General features: G+C 32.0%; 1 protein-coding gene across 2 annotated transcripts in view; it reads right to left on the bottom strand.

The window, feature by feature from the left end:
- Window positions 1-767: 767 nt before the first annotated feature.
- LOC126823925 (adenosine deaminase domain-containing protein 1) overlaps window positions 768-21150 on the bottom strand; it is a 42727-nt gene continuing 22344 nt past the window's right edge. For both annotated transcript variants that reach the window (XM_050552998.2, XM_050552999.2), the window contains exons 9-12: window positions 19658-19767; window positions 18876-19070; window positions 4032-4269; window positions 768-3674 (exon numbers count right to left, since the gene is read on the bottom strand). In XM_050552998.2, the coding sequence (XP_050408955.1) occupies window positions 3428-3674; window positions 4032-4269; window positions 18876-19070; window positions 19658-19767 (790 nt within the window). In that variant the 3' untranslated portion in view covers window positions 768-3427. The remainder of the gene's footprint in view (window positions 3675-4031; window positions 4270-18875; window positions 19071-19657; window positions 19768-21150) is intronic.

Raw genomic sequence — 21150 nt, 5'->3', positions numbered from 1 at the left:
AGACAAGAAACGAATTTTAAGTGAATTGTGAAATAAGATCTCTTATTTGGTTATATTATCAAAATAATGAATAAAAATATAAACAAAACGGTAAACAAAAGGGTATTTAAGGATAAAAGCTTTTAATTTATCGTCTTTGGGACGCTACATAGTTTTTTTTACGCAAAAAAACTCAAAAAACGGGAAATGAAAATGACCCAAAAACGTTTCCATACTTTTTTAACCCGTGAAATGAGGGCCTGGTAAATACGTTTTTCTTCTGGTATAAACTCATAATTAAACTCGTTATTTTGAAAATATTGATGTTGTTGAATCTTTCACAACATAAACACATGATAAGGTTATCAATTATTGATATTTTTCATAAAGGGAGATAACTCCTTTTACCATAATTGGATTTCCGAAATTCTGTATGTTCCCGTCCATTATGTTTTCTGCATTTTGCTTTAACTCAATATTTAACCAATAGCTTACTCTTTGCATAGGATGAAGGCATGAGTGTTTTCGCCAATATTTAATTTTATGTCAACTTCACAACTGTTAGTATAAACATGGCACTTACTTGACAATTATCAGAATTTTCATCTGGCCCTAAATCGAGTTAGTGCAAACCTTTTCTTTGGAACTCTCTAGATTTGTGTTCCTGGTGTTATAAGCTTTCCAAAAATGTATAGTTTGTTTATTTGGGATAACCTTTAAGTGGAACTTCACGCTAGAATTTTGGCTGCAGGCCTATGGACAAAAACCAGAGATTATAGACAAAGCCAGAGAATTTAGATGTTCTTTTTAGGATACATCTGTTTTATTGATAACAAAAATTGCATCTTTATACATGGTATATGGCAATGGCCAAAATAGGAGGCATGTTTTTAATCTACTATATATGTAGTAGTAAATAAATGAAACATAAAAAGAAATATACTTAAATGAATTTAGATACTACATTAGTCACATACAAAGTTTGTTTTTCTTAAATTCTTTATTTCAATACCTTTTTTTCTCTTTGATAAGGTAAGACCTTTATGGATTGATGTTTGTTTATCACCCAATAATACATTCTACAGTAGATATCGCTTGTGTGATATATATTTCATTGGTCAGTTGAAAAGGAACTACTTTTTTTTTTATTTTCAAAAAAACAGTTCATTTCTTATTAAAAGTAATTTTTTTTTTATTAAAAATGAACTATTGTTATTCAATTGACCTTGATGGAAACACTGGGTCAATATAAATGACTTTGCAATGGTTGAATTGCTGTCAAAAAATGATGTATCACTACGCCGTAATGTTCAGTAAAAGTGAAATCTACAGCAAAGAATTATATTGATCTATTTGTGCATGTAAAATGGGATTGGGTGATAAATAAAATCTCCTACTCGTCTTTTTTGATATTAAAAAAGACTGGTAGGAGATTCTCTATATATTCCAAGCAGGATTTCAAACTACACTCTTAACTAGATCTAGCAGTATAATATTATTATTTTGATGTAAATGAATCAAATACATGATTGCATCTGAATCATAATTTATTTAACAGGATTTCAAACTACACTCTTAACTAGATCTAGCAGTATAATATTATTATTTTGAAGAAAATGAATCAAATACATGATTGCATCTGAATCATAATTTATTTAACAATAAAATAAAATTGAACAATAACTGAAAATGAAACATAATGAAAGGTATTCCATTCACAAATTTTCCTCTGAAATATATCAAAGAATTTGGTATATTATCTGAATAGATGTCTTCCCATGTACAAAGTTTGATTATATATTTGGAATAAGAACATATTCAAACTAAATTATCTATCAAAAGTGGGCTTCAATTACCTCTCAAAACATTTTAATCGTAAGAAAATATGCAAAGTGTAAAAACTGTGTTTGTTACATGACTTGGCTCTTGCAGAAACTAGCCATGCTAAGGGGGGATCCATTTTCAGCCTGTAATTTTCTTGAACCGCAGTAAAATTAGCCATTTACCATGAATATCAAAACCTAACCGAATTCTGGCAGTATCCTCTGCCCACTTCTTTTATGTTGTTTAAGTTTCTCGATTTCCTCACAACCGCTAGCCATTCTATTCTCATCAACACGTACCAAGCGCTCCCTGCGCGCACAACATCACTTGAGAATATAAGAAAGCAAATACTAGTTGGCGATACACTAATGTTTTTTTCAGGGAATCCAGTAAATAATGTGGCTGGAACTTCGAAGCGAAATACTCACAGCTCAATTTCCTGTTTAGTAATGATAATCACATTCTAATTTGCAAGATCCTTAAACACAGGTATTCATTTTGGTCTAATTAAACTTAGATCTTTAATTTGTACATCAATAAATGCTATTTCTTTAATTATTACCTATTATCTTAGAAGTCTGACTGGTGCATCTTTTCAATGCCGAATTAAGGGGGACAAATCAGGTTAGTTTCACACAGAGTTTTTTTAAGATTTTGATAAGATCCAACTGTGGTGTAAAATATAAACAACACAAAAACAAAAAATCAACTGAAAGTGTGTTCTAATAATCTCTGAGAACCATTTGGATGCCTCATTCCCCTTAGAAGGTTCTATTATTCCCACTTTTCAGTCTTTGAATGGTAAATGTTTAAACCAATTCAAGAAAATGTTTATTATTATCATAAAATGACTTTATTGGCATGGTTGGAAAGATAATTGAAAATTGTTTCATTTAATGGTATTGAACATATACCATTTTAACTTTCAAAGTACTAGATGTAAAGGATGAAAATTTTCAAGTTATAGCAAAAATGCAGGATTTGGGGGCAATAGAGCATAAATTCGTACGTGGCGGACTGTAGTACTCAAGATTTTATACTGCAATTCTAAAAATACCAGATCAAACCGATTCGTAGTAAATATTCGCTTGGCTGCTACTATGAAATCCAGGCAAGATGATGAGGCCTCCATATTAACTTTTTAACAGTTTGCTTGCCCGAATTCTTTCAAAAATGCATTTTTTACCATCTAATCGTACATATTTTGAAACATGCAAGGATCTGATGTCAGACATAGAAGTATTCTGGATGTGACCTTAAAAGTCATCTCATCTTATACAGTGGTATAGGAAGGCCTTTGTATTATCGCTAAATAACTGTTTGGTACCAGACATGCCATTTTATGACGATAAACATTTCTTTAAAGTGATTTAAATTTACCGGTATACCATATAGCGTCCTATAAAAAGTTGAATTGGTCTTCAAAGAAGAATGAGGAGGAGGAATTTCCACCTCCCTGTTTAAATAGATGCAAGATTTACGAACTCCACAGTTATTCTGAAAATTTTCACAAAACTTGTTTGACAAAAATGTGCAAGTGTTTTAAACACTGATTTATCACAAACGTTCTTTTTGCTTAACCCTTTGGCACAAGGGTTGAGTAAGTCTTCATAAAATTTTTTATTCACTTGTCAAAACTTTCAACCTCTATGGGTTTTTTAACCCATACACCAATGCCCGCTTCAATAGAATGTTGGTGCAAGGCATGCTTAGCTTGTTGATAATAAACTGAATGACGTTTGGCTGTCTCATATGTTGGAACTTCCTTTAAATAAGCTTTAGATGATGATTTAGCCATGTCTTTGTATCGGAAAAGAAATGAAGCTTTACACAGTCGGCTTGCCATCATTCTTCCAGATTTAAAAGGTGATCTGAAAAGTCAAAAACACAGAGATCATTGAATTGAATTTCATCAAACATTAAGATTTTGAAGACGTCAACTTCCTGTAGCATAATGTGATTTCACCACCTTTTGTCTAGACCATAGAGTCACTGTTGGATTCAATTTTTATTTCTTCAGGATCTAACGTTTAGTTAAAGAAATATACATTTATGTCACTAATTAAACTGCTATGCTGCTTCAGCAATCATTTTTTTTCTTTGTGGGGGGCGGGGGGATAAATTTGTTTTGTGGCTTTTATCACGTTTTATACCAGTTTAACAGTAAAGCCACACTCTGTCTTTGCAAGCTACAAATACATTGATAAATAAAAAAAATTCAATCTTACAATGGTGTAGTTTTTCCAGTTATACCATCTGTAACTTCTAATTTCTCATCTGCCGCTGACCAGTTAATACTGAGTGATGTCATATGTTTACCATTTCTATAAATATGATCTAATGGCGCTGTAACACTGTATAATCTGGGATGATTAATGCGATAAAATGTGGGAAGCTTTTCACCCAAGATGTCATACACACGGCAACATGCAGCTCGAGACAGATGTCCATGGTCAAAACCAGATCCTGAAATTAAATCTCAAGATATGTATGTGGGGTTTTACCAAGTTCAAGTGCCAGTGGGATGGAAATATTAAGGATTTTTTTAAATAATAGTAATATTAACTAGAACTGCGAAGCAGTAATGACGGGTTTCACCGGTGCCACGTTACCCTTGAACTTATGTCACTTCCGGTACCAATGAAACCGTTAAACAGGTTTCCACATAAGCATTGCACACATGAAATAAAATGGACACAGAAACAACCAAATCCAGCAACCAATTCATTTGCTACATGTCAGTGATCCTGTCAAAATTACATTACTTCCGGTGATAATGAAAATGTTAAATTGGTTTATGAAATCAGAAATAGCATCATCACATGTTGAAAATTTTATGTAAATCCTATAATAATTGCCACCTTTATAGACCAAAAACCTTGAAAAATGACTTGTAGAAAATCGCCTATTTCTCTGCAACCGTACAAGTTAGAAACCATTTTGAGGTATCTGTATGATCGAATGAGTTCATTCTATTTGTTGATTGGAATCAAATATCATAATTTTAAAAACATTACAAATCTGATTCATTTGAATAAAATATCTGTTTTGAAGGCTAAAAATACAGTTTTTGCCAAAATGACGTTACTTCCGGTGATAATGAAAATCTTAAATTACTTGTATGAAATCGTAAATGGCATTATGTATCACACAGTGAAAATTTCATGAAAATCGAATAATAATTGACACTTTTATTGACAAAAAAACCTTAAAAAGTGACCTGTTGAAAATTGCCTATTTCTCCGCAACTGAACAAGTTAGAAACAATTTTGTGATATCTATATGATCGTAAGGGTTCATTGTATTAGTTGATTTGAATCAAATATCAAAATTTTAAACAAATAACAAATATGACTCATTTGAATAAATTACTGGTTTCGAAGGCTATAAATACAATTTTTGCCCAAATTACGTCATTTCCGGTGATATTGAAAATGTTAAATTGGTTTGACCTAGTTAAAATTGACATTACACATCAAATGGTGTCACTTTTATGAAAATCGAATAATAATTGACTCTTTTACAGGCAAACTAGCGTAAAAAGTGACTCATGCAAAATTGCCCATTTCTCGGCAACTGCGCATATTACAAATTAATTTTCACATACATTCTCTCCGTATAGATTATTGCTACGAGTTTATGAAAGTTACGAAGTAATATTTTAAAATATGAAAACGCTGGATGGGTTGTAAATAGCTTAATTTTACACCTTTTTTCACCTTTTAATCGAAATAGCCCGAAAACGGAATCGAAATTAAAAAACATGGTCCCAACATTTTGTGCGCCTTTAAAAGGCGCACAATTTCAGTTATACCAGATTTGAAAAAAATAATATTTGCTTTCGAAAAATGGTACCTAACTGTCAAAATTGTAGTTTTTTGTCAATTTACGCCACTTCCGGTGCCGACAGATAACACTATTGGTAACAAAAAAAATGACAATTGAGACAACGGGGCATATGAACTTTGTTTTATACAAATCGAACAATAAATAATTAATCTAGGACTGAAAAACTGAATTAGCCAATGGGGGCCAAGGAAAATTACCGAGACAAAAAATTTTCACATTTTTGCCCAAGTCAGAGGACTCGTTATATTTGTGTAAAACACGATTAAAAAATATTCATAAATAAAAAAGTTTTTTGTAAAAATTTAAATTTTCTAAATTTAGCGCCTAATATCTGCGAAGATTTGCCGAAAATCAAAAATCAAAAGTAGCGTAGCTATGTGCCCCGTCTCCGGCTATGCCAAAATGCATCGAAAGTTAAAATCCAATGATTATTGTTAAAATTACTGCAATATTTCTAAAAACGATAGCTTCGGTGATTTCGGACATTTCGCATTGTCGCAGAACGTTCAAAATAGCTTTATCCTCTAAGTCACACCCACTTTTCCGATAAAACCGAAGAAATCGTAACGATCCGACAATCAGTTGCTGAGATCTACTCAAAACAAAAGAAGAATAATAATAATAAGAACTAGAACTGCGAAGCAGTAATGACGGGTTTCACCGGTGCCACGTTACCCTTGAACTTATGTCACTTCCGGTACCAATGAAACCGTTAAACAGGTTTCCACATAAGCATTGCACACATGAAATAAAATGGACACAGAAACAACCAAATCCAGCAACCAATTCATTTGCTACATGTCAGTGATCCTGTCAAAATTACATTACTTCCGGTGATAATGAAAATGTTAAATTGGTTTATGAAATCAGAAATAGCATCATCACATGTTGAAAATTTTATGTAAATCCTATAATAATTGCCACCTTTATAGACCAAAAACCTTGAAAAATGACTTGTAGAAAATCGCCTATTTCTCTGCAACCGTACAAGTTAGAAACCATTTTGAGGTATCTGTATGATCGAATGAGTTCATTCTATTTGTTGATTGGAATCAAATATCATAATTTTAAAAACATTACAAATCTGATTCATTTGAATAAAATATCTGTTTTGAAGGCTAAAAATACAGTTTTTGCCAAAATGACGTTACTTCCGGTGATAATGAAAATCTTAAATTACTTGTATGAAATCGTAAATGGCATTATGTATCACACAGTGAAAATTTCATGAAAATCGAATAATAATTGACACTTTTATTGACAAAAAAACCTTAAAAAGTGACCTGTTGAAAATTGCCTATTTCTCCGCAACTGAACAAGTTAGAAACCATTTTGTGATATCTATATGATCGTAAGGGTTCATTGTATTAGTTGATTTGAATCAAATATCAAAATTTTAAACAAATAACAAATATGACTCATTTGAATAAATTACTGGTTTCGAAGGCTATAAATACAATTTTTGCCCAAATTACGTCATTTCCGGTGATATTGAAAATGTTAAATTGGTTTGACCTAGTTAAAATTGACATTACACATCAAATGGTGTCACTTTTATGAAAATCGAATAATAATTGACTCTTTTACAGGCAAACTAGCGTAAAAAGTGACTCATGCAAAATTGCCCATTTCTCGGCAACTGCGCATATTACAAATTAATTTTCACATACATTCTCTCCGTATAGATTATTGCTACGAGTTTATGAAAGTTACGAAGTAATATTTTAAAATATGAAAACGCTGGATGGGTTGTAAATAGCTTAATTTTACACCTTTTTTCACCTTTTAATCGAAATAGCCCGAAAACGGAATCGAAATTAAAAAACATGGTCCCAACATTTTGTGCGCCTTTAAAAGGCGCACAATTTCAGTTATACCAGATTTGAAAAAAATAATATTTGCTTTCGAAAAATGGTACCTAACTGTCAAAATTGTAGTTTTTTGTCAATTTACGCCACTTCCGGTGCCGACAGATAACACTATTGGTAACAAAAAAAATGACAATTGAGACAACGGGGCATATGAACTTTGTTTTATACAAATCGAACAATAAATAATTAATCTAGGACTGAAAAACTGAATTAGCCAATGGGGGCCAAGGAAAATTACCGAGACAAAAAATTTTCACATTTTTGCCCAAGTCAGAGGACTCGTTATATTTGTGTAAAACACGATTAAAAAATATTCATAAATAAAAAAGTTTTTTGTAAAAATTTAAATTTTCTAAATTTAGCGCCTAATATCTGCGAAGATTTGCCGAAAATCAAAAATAAAAAGTAGCGTAGCTATGTGCCCCGTCTCCGGCTATGCCAAAATGCATCCAAAGTTAAAATCCAATGATTATTGTTAAAATTACTGCAATATTTCTAAAAACGATAGCTTCGGTGATTTCGGACATTTCGCATTGTCGCAGAACGTTCAAAATAGCTTTATCCTCTAAGTCACACCCACTTTTCCGATAAAACCGAAGAAATCGTAACGATCCGACAATCAGTTGCTGAGATCTACTCAAAACAAAAGAATAATAATAATAATAATAAGAACTAGAACTGCGAAGCAGTAATGACGGGTTTCACCGGTGCCACGTTACCCTTGAACTTATGTCACTTCCGGTACCAAAATTACATTACTTCCGGTGATAATGAAAATGTTAAATTGGTTTATGAAATCAGAAATAGCATCATCACATGGTGAAAATTTTATGTAAATCCTATAATAGTTGCCACCTTTATAGACCAAAAACCTTGAAAAATGACTTGTAGAAAATCGCCTATTTCTCTGCAACCGTACAAGTTAGAAACCATTTTGAGGTATCTGTATGATCGAATGAGTTCATTCTATTTGTTGATTGGAATCAAATATCATAATTTTAAAAACATTACAAATCTGATTCATTTGAATAAAATATCTGTTTTGAAGGCTAAAAATACAGGTTTTGCCAAAATGACGTTACTTCCGGTGATAATGAAAATCTTAAATTACTTGTATGAAATCGTAAATGGCATTAGGTATCACACAATGAAAATTTCATGAAAATCGAATAATAATTGACACTTTTATTGACAAAAAACCTTAAAAAGTGACCTGTTGAAAATTGCCTATTTCTCCGCAACTGAACAAGTTAGAAACCATTTTGTGATATCTATATGATCGTAAGGGTTCATTGTATTAGTTCATTTGAATCAAATATCAAAATTTTAAACAAATAACAAATATGACTCATTTGAATAAATTACTGGTTTCGAAGGCTATAAATACAATTTTTGCCCAAATTACGTCATTTCCGGTGATATTGAAAATGTTAAATTGGTTTGACCTAGTTAAAATTGACATTACACATCAAATGGTGTCACTTTTATGAAAATCGAATAATAATTGACTCTTTTACAGGCAAACTAGCGTAAAAAGTGACTCATGCAAAATTGCCCATTTCTCGGCAACTGCGCATATTACAAATTAATTTTCACATACATTCTCTCCGTATAGATTATTGCTACGAGTTTATGAAAGTTACGAAGTAATATTTTAAAATATGAAAACGCTGGATGGGTTGTAAATAGCTTAATTTTACACCTTTTTTCACCTTTTAATCGAAATAGCCCGAAAACGGAATCGAAATTAAAAAAACTGGTTCCAACATTTTGTGCGCCTTTAAAGGGCGCACAATTTCAGTTATACCAGATTTGAAAAAAATAATATTTGCTTTCGAAAAATGGTACCTAACTGTCAAAATTGTAGTTTTTTGTCAATTTACGCCACTTCCGGTGCCGACAGATAACACTATTGGTAACAAAAAAAATGACAATTGAGACAACGGAGCATATGAACTTTGTTTTATACAAATCGAACAATAAATAATTAATCTAGGACTGAAAAACTGAATTAGCCAATTGGGGCCAAGGAAAATTACCGAGACAAAAATTTTTCACATTTTTGCCCAAGTCAGAGGACTCGTTATATTTGTGTAAAACACGACTAAAAAATATTCATAAATAAAAAAGTTTTTTGTAAAAATTTAAATTTTCTAAATTTAGCGCCTAATATCTGCGAAGATTTGCCGAAAATCAAAAATCAAAAGTAGCGTAGCTATGTGCCCCGTCTCCGGCTATGCCAAAATGCATCGAAAGTTAAAATCCAATGATTATTGTTAAAATTACTGCAATATTTCTAAAAACGATAGCTTCGGTGATTTCGGACATTTCGCATTGTCGCAGAACGTTCAAAATAGCTTTATCCTCTAAGTCACACCCACTTTTTCAGTAAAACTGAAGAAATCGTAACGATCCGACAATCAGTTGCTGAGATCTACTCAAAACAAAAGAAGAATAATAATAATAATAAGAATAATAATTTTAACAAAAACAATAGTGTTTCACACAAGCTACGCAGTGTGAAACCCTAATAACTAGAACTGCGATGCAGTAATGACGGGTTTCACCGGTGCCACTTTACCCTAAACATGTTACTTCCCGTACCAATGAAACCATTAAACAGGTTTCCACATAAGCATTGCACACATCAAATAAAATGGACGCCGAATCAACAAAATCCAGCAATATCAATTCATTTTATACATTTGTTACATGTAAGTGTACTGTACTTCCGGTGATAATGAAAATGTTCAATTACTTTTATGAAATCAGAAATGACATAGGGCATCACATGGTGAAAATTGTATGTAAATCGAATAACAATTGCCACTTTTATAGACCAAAAACCTTGAAAAGTGACTTGTAGAAAATCGCCTATTTCTCTGCAACCGTACAAGTTAGAAACCATTTTCTGGTATCTGTATGATCGTATGGGTTCAATCTATTTGCTGATTGGAATCAAATATCATAATTTTAAAAACAATACAAATAAGACTCATTTGAAAAAAATATCTGTTTTGAAGGCTAAAAATACAGTTTTTGCCAAAATGACGTTACTTCCGGTGATAATGAAAATGTTAAATTAGTTCTATGAAATCATAAATGACACAAGATATCATATGGTGAAAATTTTATGAAAATCGAATAATAACTGACACTTTTATAGACCAAAAACCTTGAAAAGTGACTTAAGGAAAATCGCCCATTTCTCTGCAACCGTACAAGTTAGAAACCATTTTGTGGTATCTGTATGATCGTATGGGTTCAATCTATTTGATCAATAGAATCAAATATCATAATTTGAAAAAAATAACAAATACGAATCATTTGAATAAAATATTGTTTTTTGAAGGCTAAAATTTAAGTTTTGAGCAAATGACGTCATTTCCGGTGGCAGCGCAAGGGGTAAAATGGTTTGACATAGTCCACTATGGCATTAGGCATCCAATGGCGAAAGAAAATTGAAAATCGAATAATAATTGATTCTTTTACAGCCAAAATTACGTGAAAAGTGACTCATGCAAAATTGCCTATTTCTCGGCAACTGCTTATATTACAAACTAATTTTCACATACATTCTCTTCGTATGGATTATAGCTACAAGTTTATAAAAGTTACGTAAAAATATTTTAAAATCTGAAAAGCCTGAATGAGTTGTAAATAGGTCAATTTTACGCCTTTTTTCACCTCTTAATCCAATTTGCTAGAAAATGAAAAAGAAATTAAAAAAACTGCTTCCGACATTTTTTGCGCCTTTAAAGGACACACTCTTTGAGTCATATAATTTTTCAAAAAAATAATATTTGTTTTCAAAAAATGGTACCTAACTGTCAAAATTGTAGTTTTTGGTAAAATTATGCCACTTCCGGTGCCGACAGATAACACTTTTGGTAATAAAAAAAATGACAATTGAGACAACGAAGCATATGAACTTTGTTTTATACAAATCGAACAATAAAAAATTAAGCTAGGACTGAAAAACTGAATTAGCCAATGGAGGCCAAGGAAAATTACTGAGACAAAAAATTTTAACATTTTTGCGCAAGTCAGATGACTCTTTAATTCTGTGCACAACACGAGTAAAAAATATTCATCAATAAAAAAGTTTTTTGTAAAATTTTAAATTTCCGAAATTTGGCGCCTAATATCTTCGAATTTTTGCTGAAAATCAAAAATCGAAAGTAGCGCAGCTATGTGCCCTGTCTCCAGCTATGCCAAAATGTATCGAAAGTTAAAATCCCATGATTATTGTTAAAATTACCGCAATATTTGTAAAAACGATAACTTCGGTGATTTCGGACATTTCGCATTGTCGCAGAACGTTCAAAATAGCTTTATCCTCTAAGTCACACCCACTTTCCCAGTAAAACCGAAGAAATCGTAACGATGCGACAAGTAGTTGCTGAGATCTACTCAAAACAAAAGAAGAATAATAATAATAATAATAATAAGAACTAGAACTGCGAAGCAGTAATGACGGGTTTCACCGGTGCCACGTTACCCTTGAACTTATGTCACTTCCGGTACCAATGAAACCGTTAAACAGGTTTCCACATAAGCATTGCACACATGAAATAAAATGGACACAGAAACAACCAAATCCAGCAACCAATTCATTTGCTACATGTCAGTGATCCTGTCAAAATTACATTACTTCCGGTGATAATGAAAATGTTAAATTGGTTTATGAAATCAGAAATAGCATCATCACATGTTGAAAATTTTATGTAAATCCTATAATAATTGCCACCTTTATAGACCAAAAACCTTGAAAAATGACTTGTAGAAAATCGCCTATTTCTCTGCAACCGTACAAGTTAGAAACCATTTTGAGGTATCTGTATGATCGAATGAGTTCATTCTATTTGTTGATTGGAATCAAATATCATAATTTTAAAAACATTACAAATCTGATTCATTTGAATAAAATATCTGTTTTGAAGGCTAAAAATACAGTTTTTGCCAAAATGACGTTACTTCCGGTGATAATGAAAATCTTAAATTACTTGTATGAAATCGTAAATGGCATTATGTATCACACAGTGAAAATTTCATGAAAATCGAATAATAATTGACACTTTTATTGACAAAAAAACCTTAAAAAGTGACCTGTTGAAAATTGCCTATTTCTCCGCAACTGAACAAGTTAGAAACCATTTTGTGATATCTATATGATCGTAAGGGTTCATTGTATTAGTTGATTTGAATCAAATATCAAAATTTTAAACAAATAACAAATATGACTCATTTGAATAAATTACTGGTTTCGAAGGCTATAAATACAATTTTTGCCCAAATTACGTCATTTCCGGTGATATTGAAAATGTTAAATTGGTTTGACCTAGTTAAAATTGACATTACACATCAAATGGTGTCACTTTTATGAAAATCGAATAATAATTGACTCTTTTACAGGCAAACTAGCGTAAAAAGTGACTCATGCAAAATTGCCCATTTCTCGGCAACTGCGCATATTACAAATTAATTTTCACATACATTCTCTCCGTATAGATTATTGCTACGAGTTTATGAAAGTTACGAAGTAATATTTTAAAATATGAAAACGCTGGATGGGTTGTAAATAGCTTAATTTTACACCTTTTTTCACCTTTTAATCGAAATAGCCCGAAAACGGAATCGAAATTAAAAAACATGGTCCCAACATTTTGTGCGCCTTTAAAAGGCGCACAATTTCAGTTATACCAGATTTGAAAAAAATAATATTTGCTTTCGAAAAATGGTACCTAACTGTCAAAATTGTAGTTTTTTGTCAATTTACGCCACTTCCGGTGCCGACAGATAACACTATTGGTAACAAAAAAAAATGACAATTGAGACAACGGAGCATATGAACTTTGTTTTATACAAATCGAACAATAAATAATTAATCTAGGACTGAAAAACTGAATTAGCCAATTGGGGCCAAGGAAAATTACCGAGACAAAAATTTTTCACATTTTTGCCCAAGTTAGAGGACTCGTTATATTTGTGTAAAACACGACTAAAAAATATTCATAAATAAAAAAGTTTTTTGTAAAAATTTAAATTTTCTAAATTTAGCGCCTAATATCTGCGAAGATTTGCCGAAAATCAAAAATCAAAAGTAGCGTAGCTATGTGCCCCGTCTCCGGCTATGCCAAAATGCATCGAAAGTTAAAATCCAATGATTATTGTTAAAATTACTGCAATATTTCTAAAAACGATAGCTTCGGTGATTTCGGACATTTCGCATTGTCGCAGAACGTTCAAAATAGCTTTATCCTCTAAGTCACACCCACTTTTTCAGTAAAACTGAAGAAATCGTAACGATCCGACAATCAGTTGCTGAGATCTACTCAAAACAAAAGAAGAATAATAATAATAATAAGAACTAGAACTGCGAAGCAGTAATGACGGGTTTCACCGGTGCCACGTTACCCTTGAACTTATGTCACTTCCGGTACCAATGAAACCGTTAAACAGGTTTCCACATAAGCATTGCACACATGAAATAAAATGGACGCAGAAACAACCAAATCCAGCAATCAATTCATTTGCTACATGTCAGTGATCCTGTTATCCGGTGATAATGAAAATGTTAAATTGGTTTATGAAATCAGAAATAGCATCATCACATGGTGAAAATTTTATGTAAATCCTATAATAATTGCCACCTTTATAGACCAAAAACCTTGAAAAATGACTTGTAGAAAATCGCCTATTTCTCTGCAACCGTACAAGTTAGAAACCATTTTGAGGTATCTGTATGATCGAATGAGTTCATTCTATTTGTTGATTGGAATCAAATATCATAATTTTAAAAACATTACAAATCTGATTCATTCGAATAAAATATCTGTTTTGAAGGCTAAAAATACAGTTTTTGCCAAAATGACGTTACTTCCGGTGATAATGAAAATCTTAAATTACTTGTATGAAATCGTAAATGGCATTATGTATCACACAGTGAAAATTTCATGAAAATCGAATAATAATTGACACTTTTATTGACAAAAAACCTTAAAAAGTGACCTGTTGAAAATTGCCTATTTCTCCGCAACTGAACAAGTTAGAAACCATTTTGTGATATCTATATGATCGTAAGGGTTCATTGTATTAGTTGATTTGAATCAAATATCAAAATTTTAAACAAATAACAAATATGACTCATTTGAATAAATTACTGGTTTCGAAGGCTATAAATACAATTTTTGCCCAAATTACGTCATTTCCGGTGATATTGAAAATGTTAAATTGGTTTGACCTAGTTAAAATTGACATTACACATCAAATGGTGTCACTTTTATGAAAATCGAATAATAATTGACTCTTTTACAGGCAAACTAGCGTAAAAAGTGACTCATGCATAATTGCCCATTTCTCGGCAACTGCGCATATTACAAATTAAAGGGCGCACAATTTCAGTTATACCAGATTTGAAAAAAATAATATTTGCTTTCGAAAAATGGTACCTAACTGTCAAAATTGTAGTTTTTTGTCAATTTACGCCACTTCCGGTGCCGACAGATAACACTATTGGTAACCAAAAAAATGACAATTGAGACAACGGAGCATATGAACTTTGTTTTATACAAATCGAACAATAAATAATTAATCTAGGACTGAAAAACTGAATTAGCCAATGGGGGCCAAGGAAAATTACCGAGACAAAAAATTTTCACATTTTTGACCAAGTCAGAGGACTCGTTATATTTGTGTAAAACACGACTAAAAAATATTCATAAATAAAAAAGTTTTTTGTAAAAATTTTAATTTTCTAAATTTAGCGCCTAATATCTGCGAAGATTTGCCGAAAATCAAAAATCAAAAGTAGCGTAGCTATGTGCCCCGTCTCCGGCTATGCCAAAATGCATCGAAAGTTAAAATCCAATGATTATTGTTAAAATTACTGCAATATTTCTAAAAACGATAGCTTCGGTGATTTCGGACATTTCGCATTGTCGCAGAACGTTCAAAATAGCTTTATCCTCTAAGTCACACCCACTTTTCCGATAAAACCGAAGAAATCGTAACGATCCGACAATCAGTTGCTGAGATCTACTCAAAACAAAAGAAGAATAATAATAACTAGAACTGCGAAGCAGTAATGACGGGTTTCACCGGTGCCACGTTACCCTTGAACTTATGTCACTTCCGGTACCAATGAAACCGTTAAACAGGTTTCCACATAAGCATTGCCACATGAAATAAAATGGACGCAGAAACAACCAAATCCAGCAATCAATTCATTTGCTACATGTCAGTGATCCTGTCAAAATTACATTACTTCCGGTGATAATGAAAATGTTAAATTGGTTTATGAAATCAGAAATAGCATCATCACATGTTGAAAATTTTATGTAAATCCTATAATAATTGCCACCTTTATAGACCAAAAACCTTGAAAAATGACTTGTAGAAAATCGCCTATTTCTCTGCAACCGTACAAGTTAGAAACCATTTTGAGGTATCTGTATGATCGAATGAGTTCATTCTATTTGTTGATTGGAATCAAATATCATAATTTTAAAAACATTACAAATCTGATTCATTTGAATAAAATATCTGTTTTGAAGGCTAAAAATACAGTTTTTGCCAAAATGACGCTACTTCCGGTGATAATGAAAATCTTAAATTACTTGTATGATATCGTAAATGGCATTATGTATCACACAGTGAAAATTTCATGAAAATCGAATAATAATTGACACTTTTTTTGACAAAAAAACCTTAAAAAGTGACCTGTTGAAAATTGCCTATTTCTCCGCAACTGAACAAGTTAGAAACCATTTTGTGATATCTATATGATCGTAAGGGTTCATTGTATTAGTTGATTTGAATCAAATATCAAAATTTTAAACAAATAACAAATATGACTCATTTGAATAAATTACTGGTTTCGAAGGCTATAAATACAATTTTTGCCCAAATTACGTCATTTCCGGTGATATTGAAAATGTTAAATTGGTTTGACCTAGTTAAAATTGACATTACACATCAAATGGTGTCACTTTTATGAAAATCGAATAATAATTGACTCTTTTACAGGCAAACTAGCGTAAAAAGTGACTCATGCAAAATTGCCCATTTCTCGGCAACTGCGCATATTACAAATTAATTTTCACATACATTCTCTCCGTATAGATTATTGCTACGAGTTTATGAAAGTTACGAAGTAATATTTTAAAATATGAAAACGCTGAATGGGTTGTAAATAGCTTAATTTTACACCTTTTTTCACCTTTTAATCGAAATAGCCCGAAAACGGAATCGAAATTAAAAAAAATGGTCCCAACATTTTGTGCGCCTTTAAAGGGCGCACAATTTCAGTTATACCAGATTTGAAAAAAATAATATTTGCTTTCGAAAAATGGTACCTAACTGTCAAAATTGTAGTTTTTTGTCAATTTACGCCACTTCCGGTGCCGACAGATAACACTATTGGTAACAAAAAAAATGACAATTGAGACAACGGGGCATATGAACTTTGTTTTATACAAATCGAACAATAAATAATTAATCTAGGACTGAAAAACTGAATTAGCCAATGGGGGCCAAGGAAAATTACCGAGACAAAAAATTTTCACATTTTTGCCCAAGTCAGAGGACTCGTTATATTTGTGTAAAACACGATTAAAAAATATTCATAAATAAAAAAGTTTTTTGTAAAAATTTAAATTTTCTAAATTTAGCGCCTAATATCTGCGAAGATTTGCCGAAAATCAAAAATCAAAAGTAGCGTAGCTATGTGCCCCGTCTCCGGCTATGCCAAAATGCATCGAAAGTTAAAATCCAATGATTATTGTTAAAATTACTGCAATATTTCTAAAAACGATAGCTTCGGTGATTTCGGACATTTCGCATTGTCGCAGAACGTTCAAAATAGCTTTATCCTCTAAGTCACACCCACTTTTCCGATAAAACCGAAGAAATCGTAACGATCCGACAATCAGTTGCTGAGATCTACTCAAAACAAAAGAAGAATAATAATAATAAGAATAATAATTTTAACAAAAACAATAGTGTTTCACACAAGCTACGCAGTGTGAAACCCTAATAAGAATAATAATTTTAACAAAAACAATAGTGTTTCACACAAGCTACGCAGTGTGAAACCCTAATAATTACATTTAACTGCCACAATATAGCCTTATATTCTGCATATGATTTGTTCAGAGAGAGAGAGAGAGAGAGAGAGAGATGAGGTTTTTCTACTACAAGTTTTTCTACAAGTTTGTATTTCAAACTTAAGTATACATATTACATAGGAATTTGATTCTCTGTTGAAATTAGCCGGATTGTAAACCAGCGGTTGCCAGGCAAAATATTCACACATTTTGCAAGAGATGGATATAGTACATGCTAAAAAAAAAGAAGCTATTTTTTGTACAATCAGGAGCCATAATCCAGGATGTTATGGTCTGAAAGGCGCGAATATGGAAAGGGACCGAGATATTTGGGATATAAAGATACATTTTAAGTTTCATCAATATTGGATAAAAATTGTGACTTCTAGAGGGTCCACAACCTTGGTATTACATACTTTTACACTATCTGCGTACAAGAAGCGTCCATTTTGTCAGGGAATTTTGTTCCGATTTTCACGAAAGTCAAACTCAACCATCATCAGGGTGATATATTCAAACGTTTTCTTTTAAATCAGATAAAAATTATGATCTCTAGAGGGACCACAAGATTTAAATGCAATTTTTCGTAAATTCAAGGGTCATAATTCTGGAAGTTAGGATCCAATATGTGCGAATATTGACAGAAGCCAAAATCTTTGGGTTATAAACATGTAGTTCAAGTTTCATTAAAATAGGATCAAAATTGTGACCTGTAGATGGTCCACCTTTCATTACGGTGTAACAGTGACATAACAGATCGCTTTTTTAAATCGGATAACAATTGTGGGCTCTAAAGGGTACACAAGCTAAAAATGTGATTTTTCGTACAATCAGGGGCCATGATCCAAGAAGTTACGGTCCAATATGCGCGAATATTGAAAGGAAGCGAGCTCTTTGGGTAAACATACATTTTAAGTTTTATCGAAATTGGATCAAAATTGTGACCCCTAGAGTGTCCACAAGCTAAAAACATGATTTTTTCGTACAATCAGGGGCCATAATCCATGGTCTTATACTTGCCATTATCGAAAGGAACCAAGATCTTTGGGATATAAACCTATATTTCAAGTTTCGTCAAAATCGGATAAAAATTGTGACCTGTATAGTGTCCACAAACAAATTCTGTACGGATGGACAGACAGACGGACAGGGGCGATGACAATATACATCCACATGAAAATGTGGGCGTAACGTTCAGTATTGTCTGATATTCTTTTAATTAAATGAACTATCATCAATAACTTACCCATGGTTATTGAGTTAATATACACTGGTTCAATATAATGACTAAAAATTGCACCCTGTATTCCAAGAATATTCCAGGCCAAAAGTTTATCGCTTCCGGACATTATTAACATATCTTCTGCTGTACCTCCTGCTCCTTTATATAAATCCATTGTCTGACTGGCAGCTTGAGCTTCTGTAGCAAAACTCACTACACCTATATTTTTGAAAATAATATCATGGAAACATTAGACCTCATTAAATTTATGGAGACATATTGTACTATAATGATTGTTTTACATATTTTCATGCCACATTTCTTGTCCTAATATGTCATTTTAACTTTTTATGTGTTATTTTTCTATGTGAAATGCCAATCTGTGTTCATTAAAATATTTAGGACTAGAGATTTAGCCAAAAATGCAACTATAATTTGCAAACAAAACCTTTATCCAATCTTTCAATGCAAAAACTTGGTCCCATCATTATTGACAGAAATAGCACAACAGATCGATTGAATTCTATACTGTAAGTAATTGGATCCAACTTAGATGTTTAGTTCCTTTAAAGTATTTGATTTTTTTTTTTTTTTTCAAACATTTTATCCACATTTTGGCATTTTCTTTAGTCAACTTTTATATTTGTTTGTCTTACTAATGGTTACTTACATATTGGCTGCTTTCTCAATGTATTTGTTTCTAATTATTACCCAACGCAACAGAGAAAGGATTACACTTCCATAAGAAATGAAATGAAATGGGGTTTAACGTCACTTCCATAAGGTTACTGATATAAAATAATTACCATCTTCATTTTTAGTGCATAAGAAACCATGTGAATCTTTATTAAACACCGGGAAATGAGCACCATAGTTGGCCTGTTCCGCTTGCCCCAGATCTAATGGTGGATTAGGCCTGTAAAAAAAAATGTTATTTTTTTCATCCATCTACTTTAAATGATGCATATAAATTTCATACATATCAGATGATAACTTTCATCAATCGAGCATTAACAAGGTTGAACAAAGTGAAACAAGGGCCATAACTCTAGAATTAATAAACGGAAATTGCTGAAATTCAATAGGATTCTTCTCTTTACTAATTTAAATGACACATCATACAGATCGGCAGTTAACTTTTGATGTTAGAGCATTCACAAAGTTCAATAAAGTGAAACAAGGGCCAATAACTCTAGACGTGATAAACAGAAATTGCTGAAATTCAATAAGCTTCTTCGTTTCACACATTTAAATAATGCATATAAATTTCAGAAAGATCGGATGATAACTTTTGGTGTTAAGAGCAGTCACAAGGTTAAATAAAGTGAAATAAGGGCCGTAACTCTAGACGTAATACACAGAAATTGCTGAAATTCAATAGGCTTCTTCGTTTCACTAATTTAAATAATGCATATAAATTTCAGAAAGATAGGATGATAACTTTTGGGGTTAGAGCGTTCACATGGTTAAACAAAGTGAAACAAAGGCCATAGCTCTAGAAGTAATAAACGGAAATTGCTGAAATTCAATAGGCTTCTTCGTTTCCCTAATTTAAATATTGCATATAAACTTCACAAAGATCGGATGTTAAGTTTTGGCATTAGAGCGTTCACAACATATATCAATTTTAAAACAATTGGATGATAACTTTTGGCGTTAGAGCGTTCACAAGAAATTGTGGACGATGGACGGACGGACGGGCGGACGAGGACGACGGCAATATACGTCCACATTTCTATGTGGGCGTATAAAAATGACTTTTTGATTTGTATAAAGCAAATTAAGCACTTTCAAAAGACAAAGACCTTTCCAAAAGTTATGCTAACAATTCACAACCAAAGAATTAAATTTAATTATTTTAATTAATGGGGCATAATGGAAAATGAGATAAAGGGCTGGCAGTTCTCGATATAATATTTAAAAAAATAGATAATGTAAAGGGAATATGTTGAAAATTTCAGTCAAATTACTTTACTCTGAACCAAGATATCCTCGTTACGATAACACTGTAGCCTCAATTGTCATTGCTATCATTGATATGATAATAAACAAAGTCTTGATTATCCATTACTTAGTATTACTCATTGACGCGATCCGGATTATCAGCCAGTTGATTAATTTATATTATTTAGCCAGGGGATTGACACTTAATAATGGTTAATCCAGGATTAATACAATTAGAATTTTTAGATTTTTTTCTGCCAGTCATCAAAAAGAATCGCCAGTACCACAAAACATTATCGCCAAAATCAAATTTTAATCACCACTTTAATATTTTTATCGCAAATTGTGACATTGG

Source organism: Patella vulgata, chromosome 6, assembly GCF_932274485.2.
Source record: "Patella vulgata chromosome 6, xgPatVulg1.2, whole genome shotgun sequence".
Lineage (NCBI taxonomy): Eukaryota > Metazoa > Mollusca > Gastropoda > Patellidae > Patella > Patella vulgata.
Note: the sequence above shows the minus strand (reverse complement) of the source record. Positions and strands in the feature narration are given on the sequence as shown.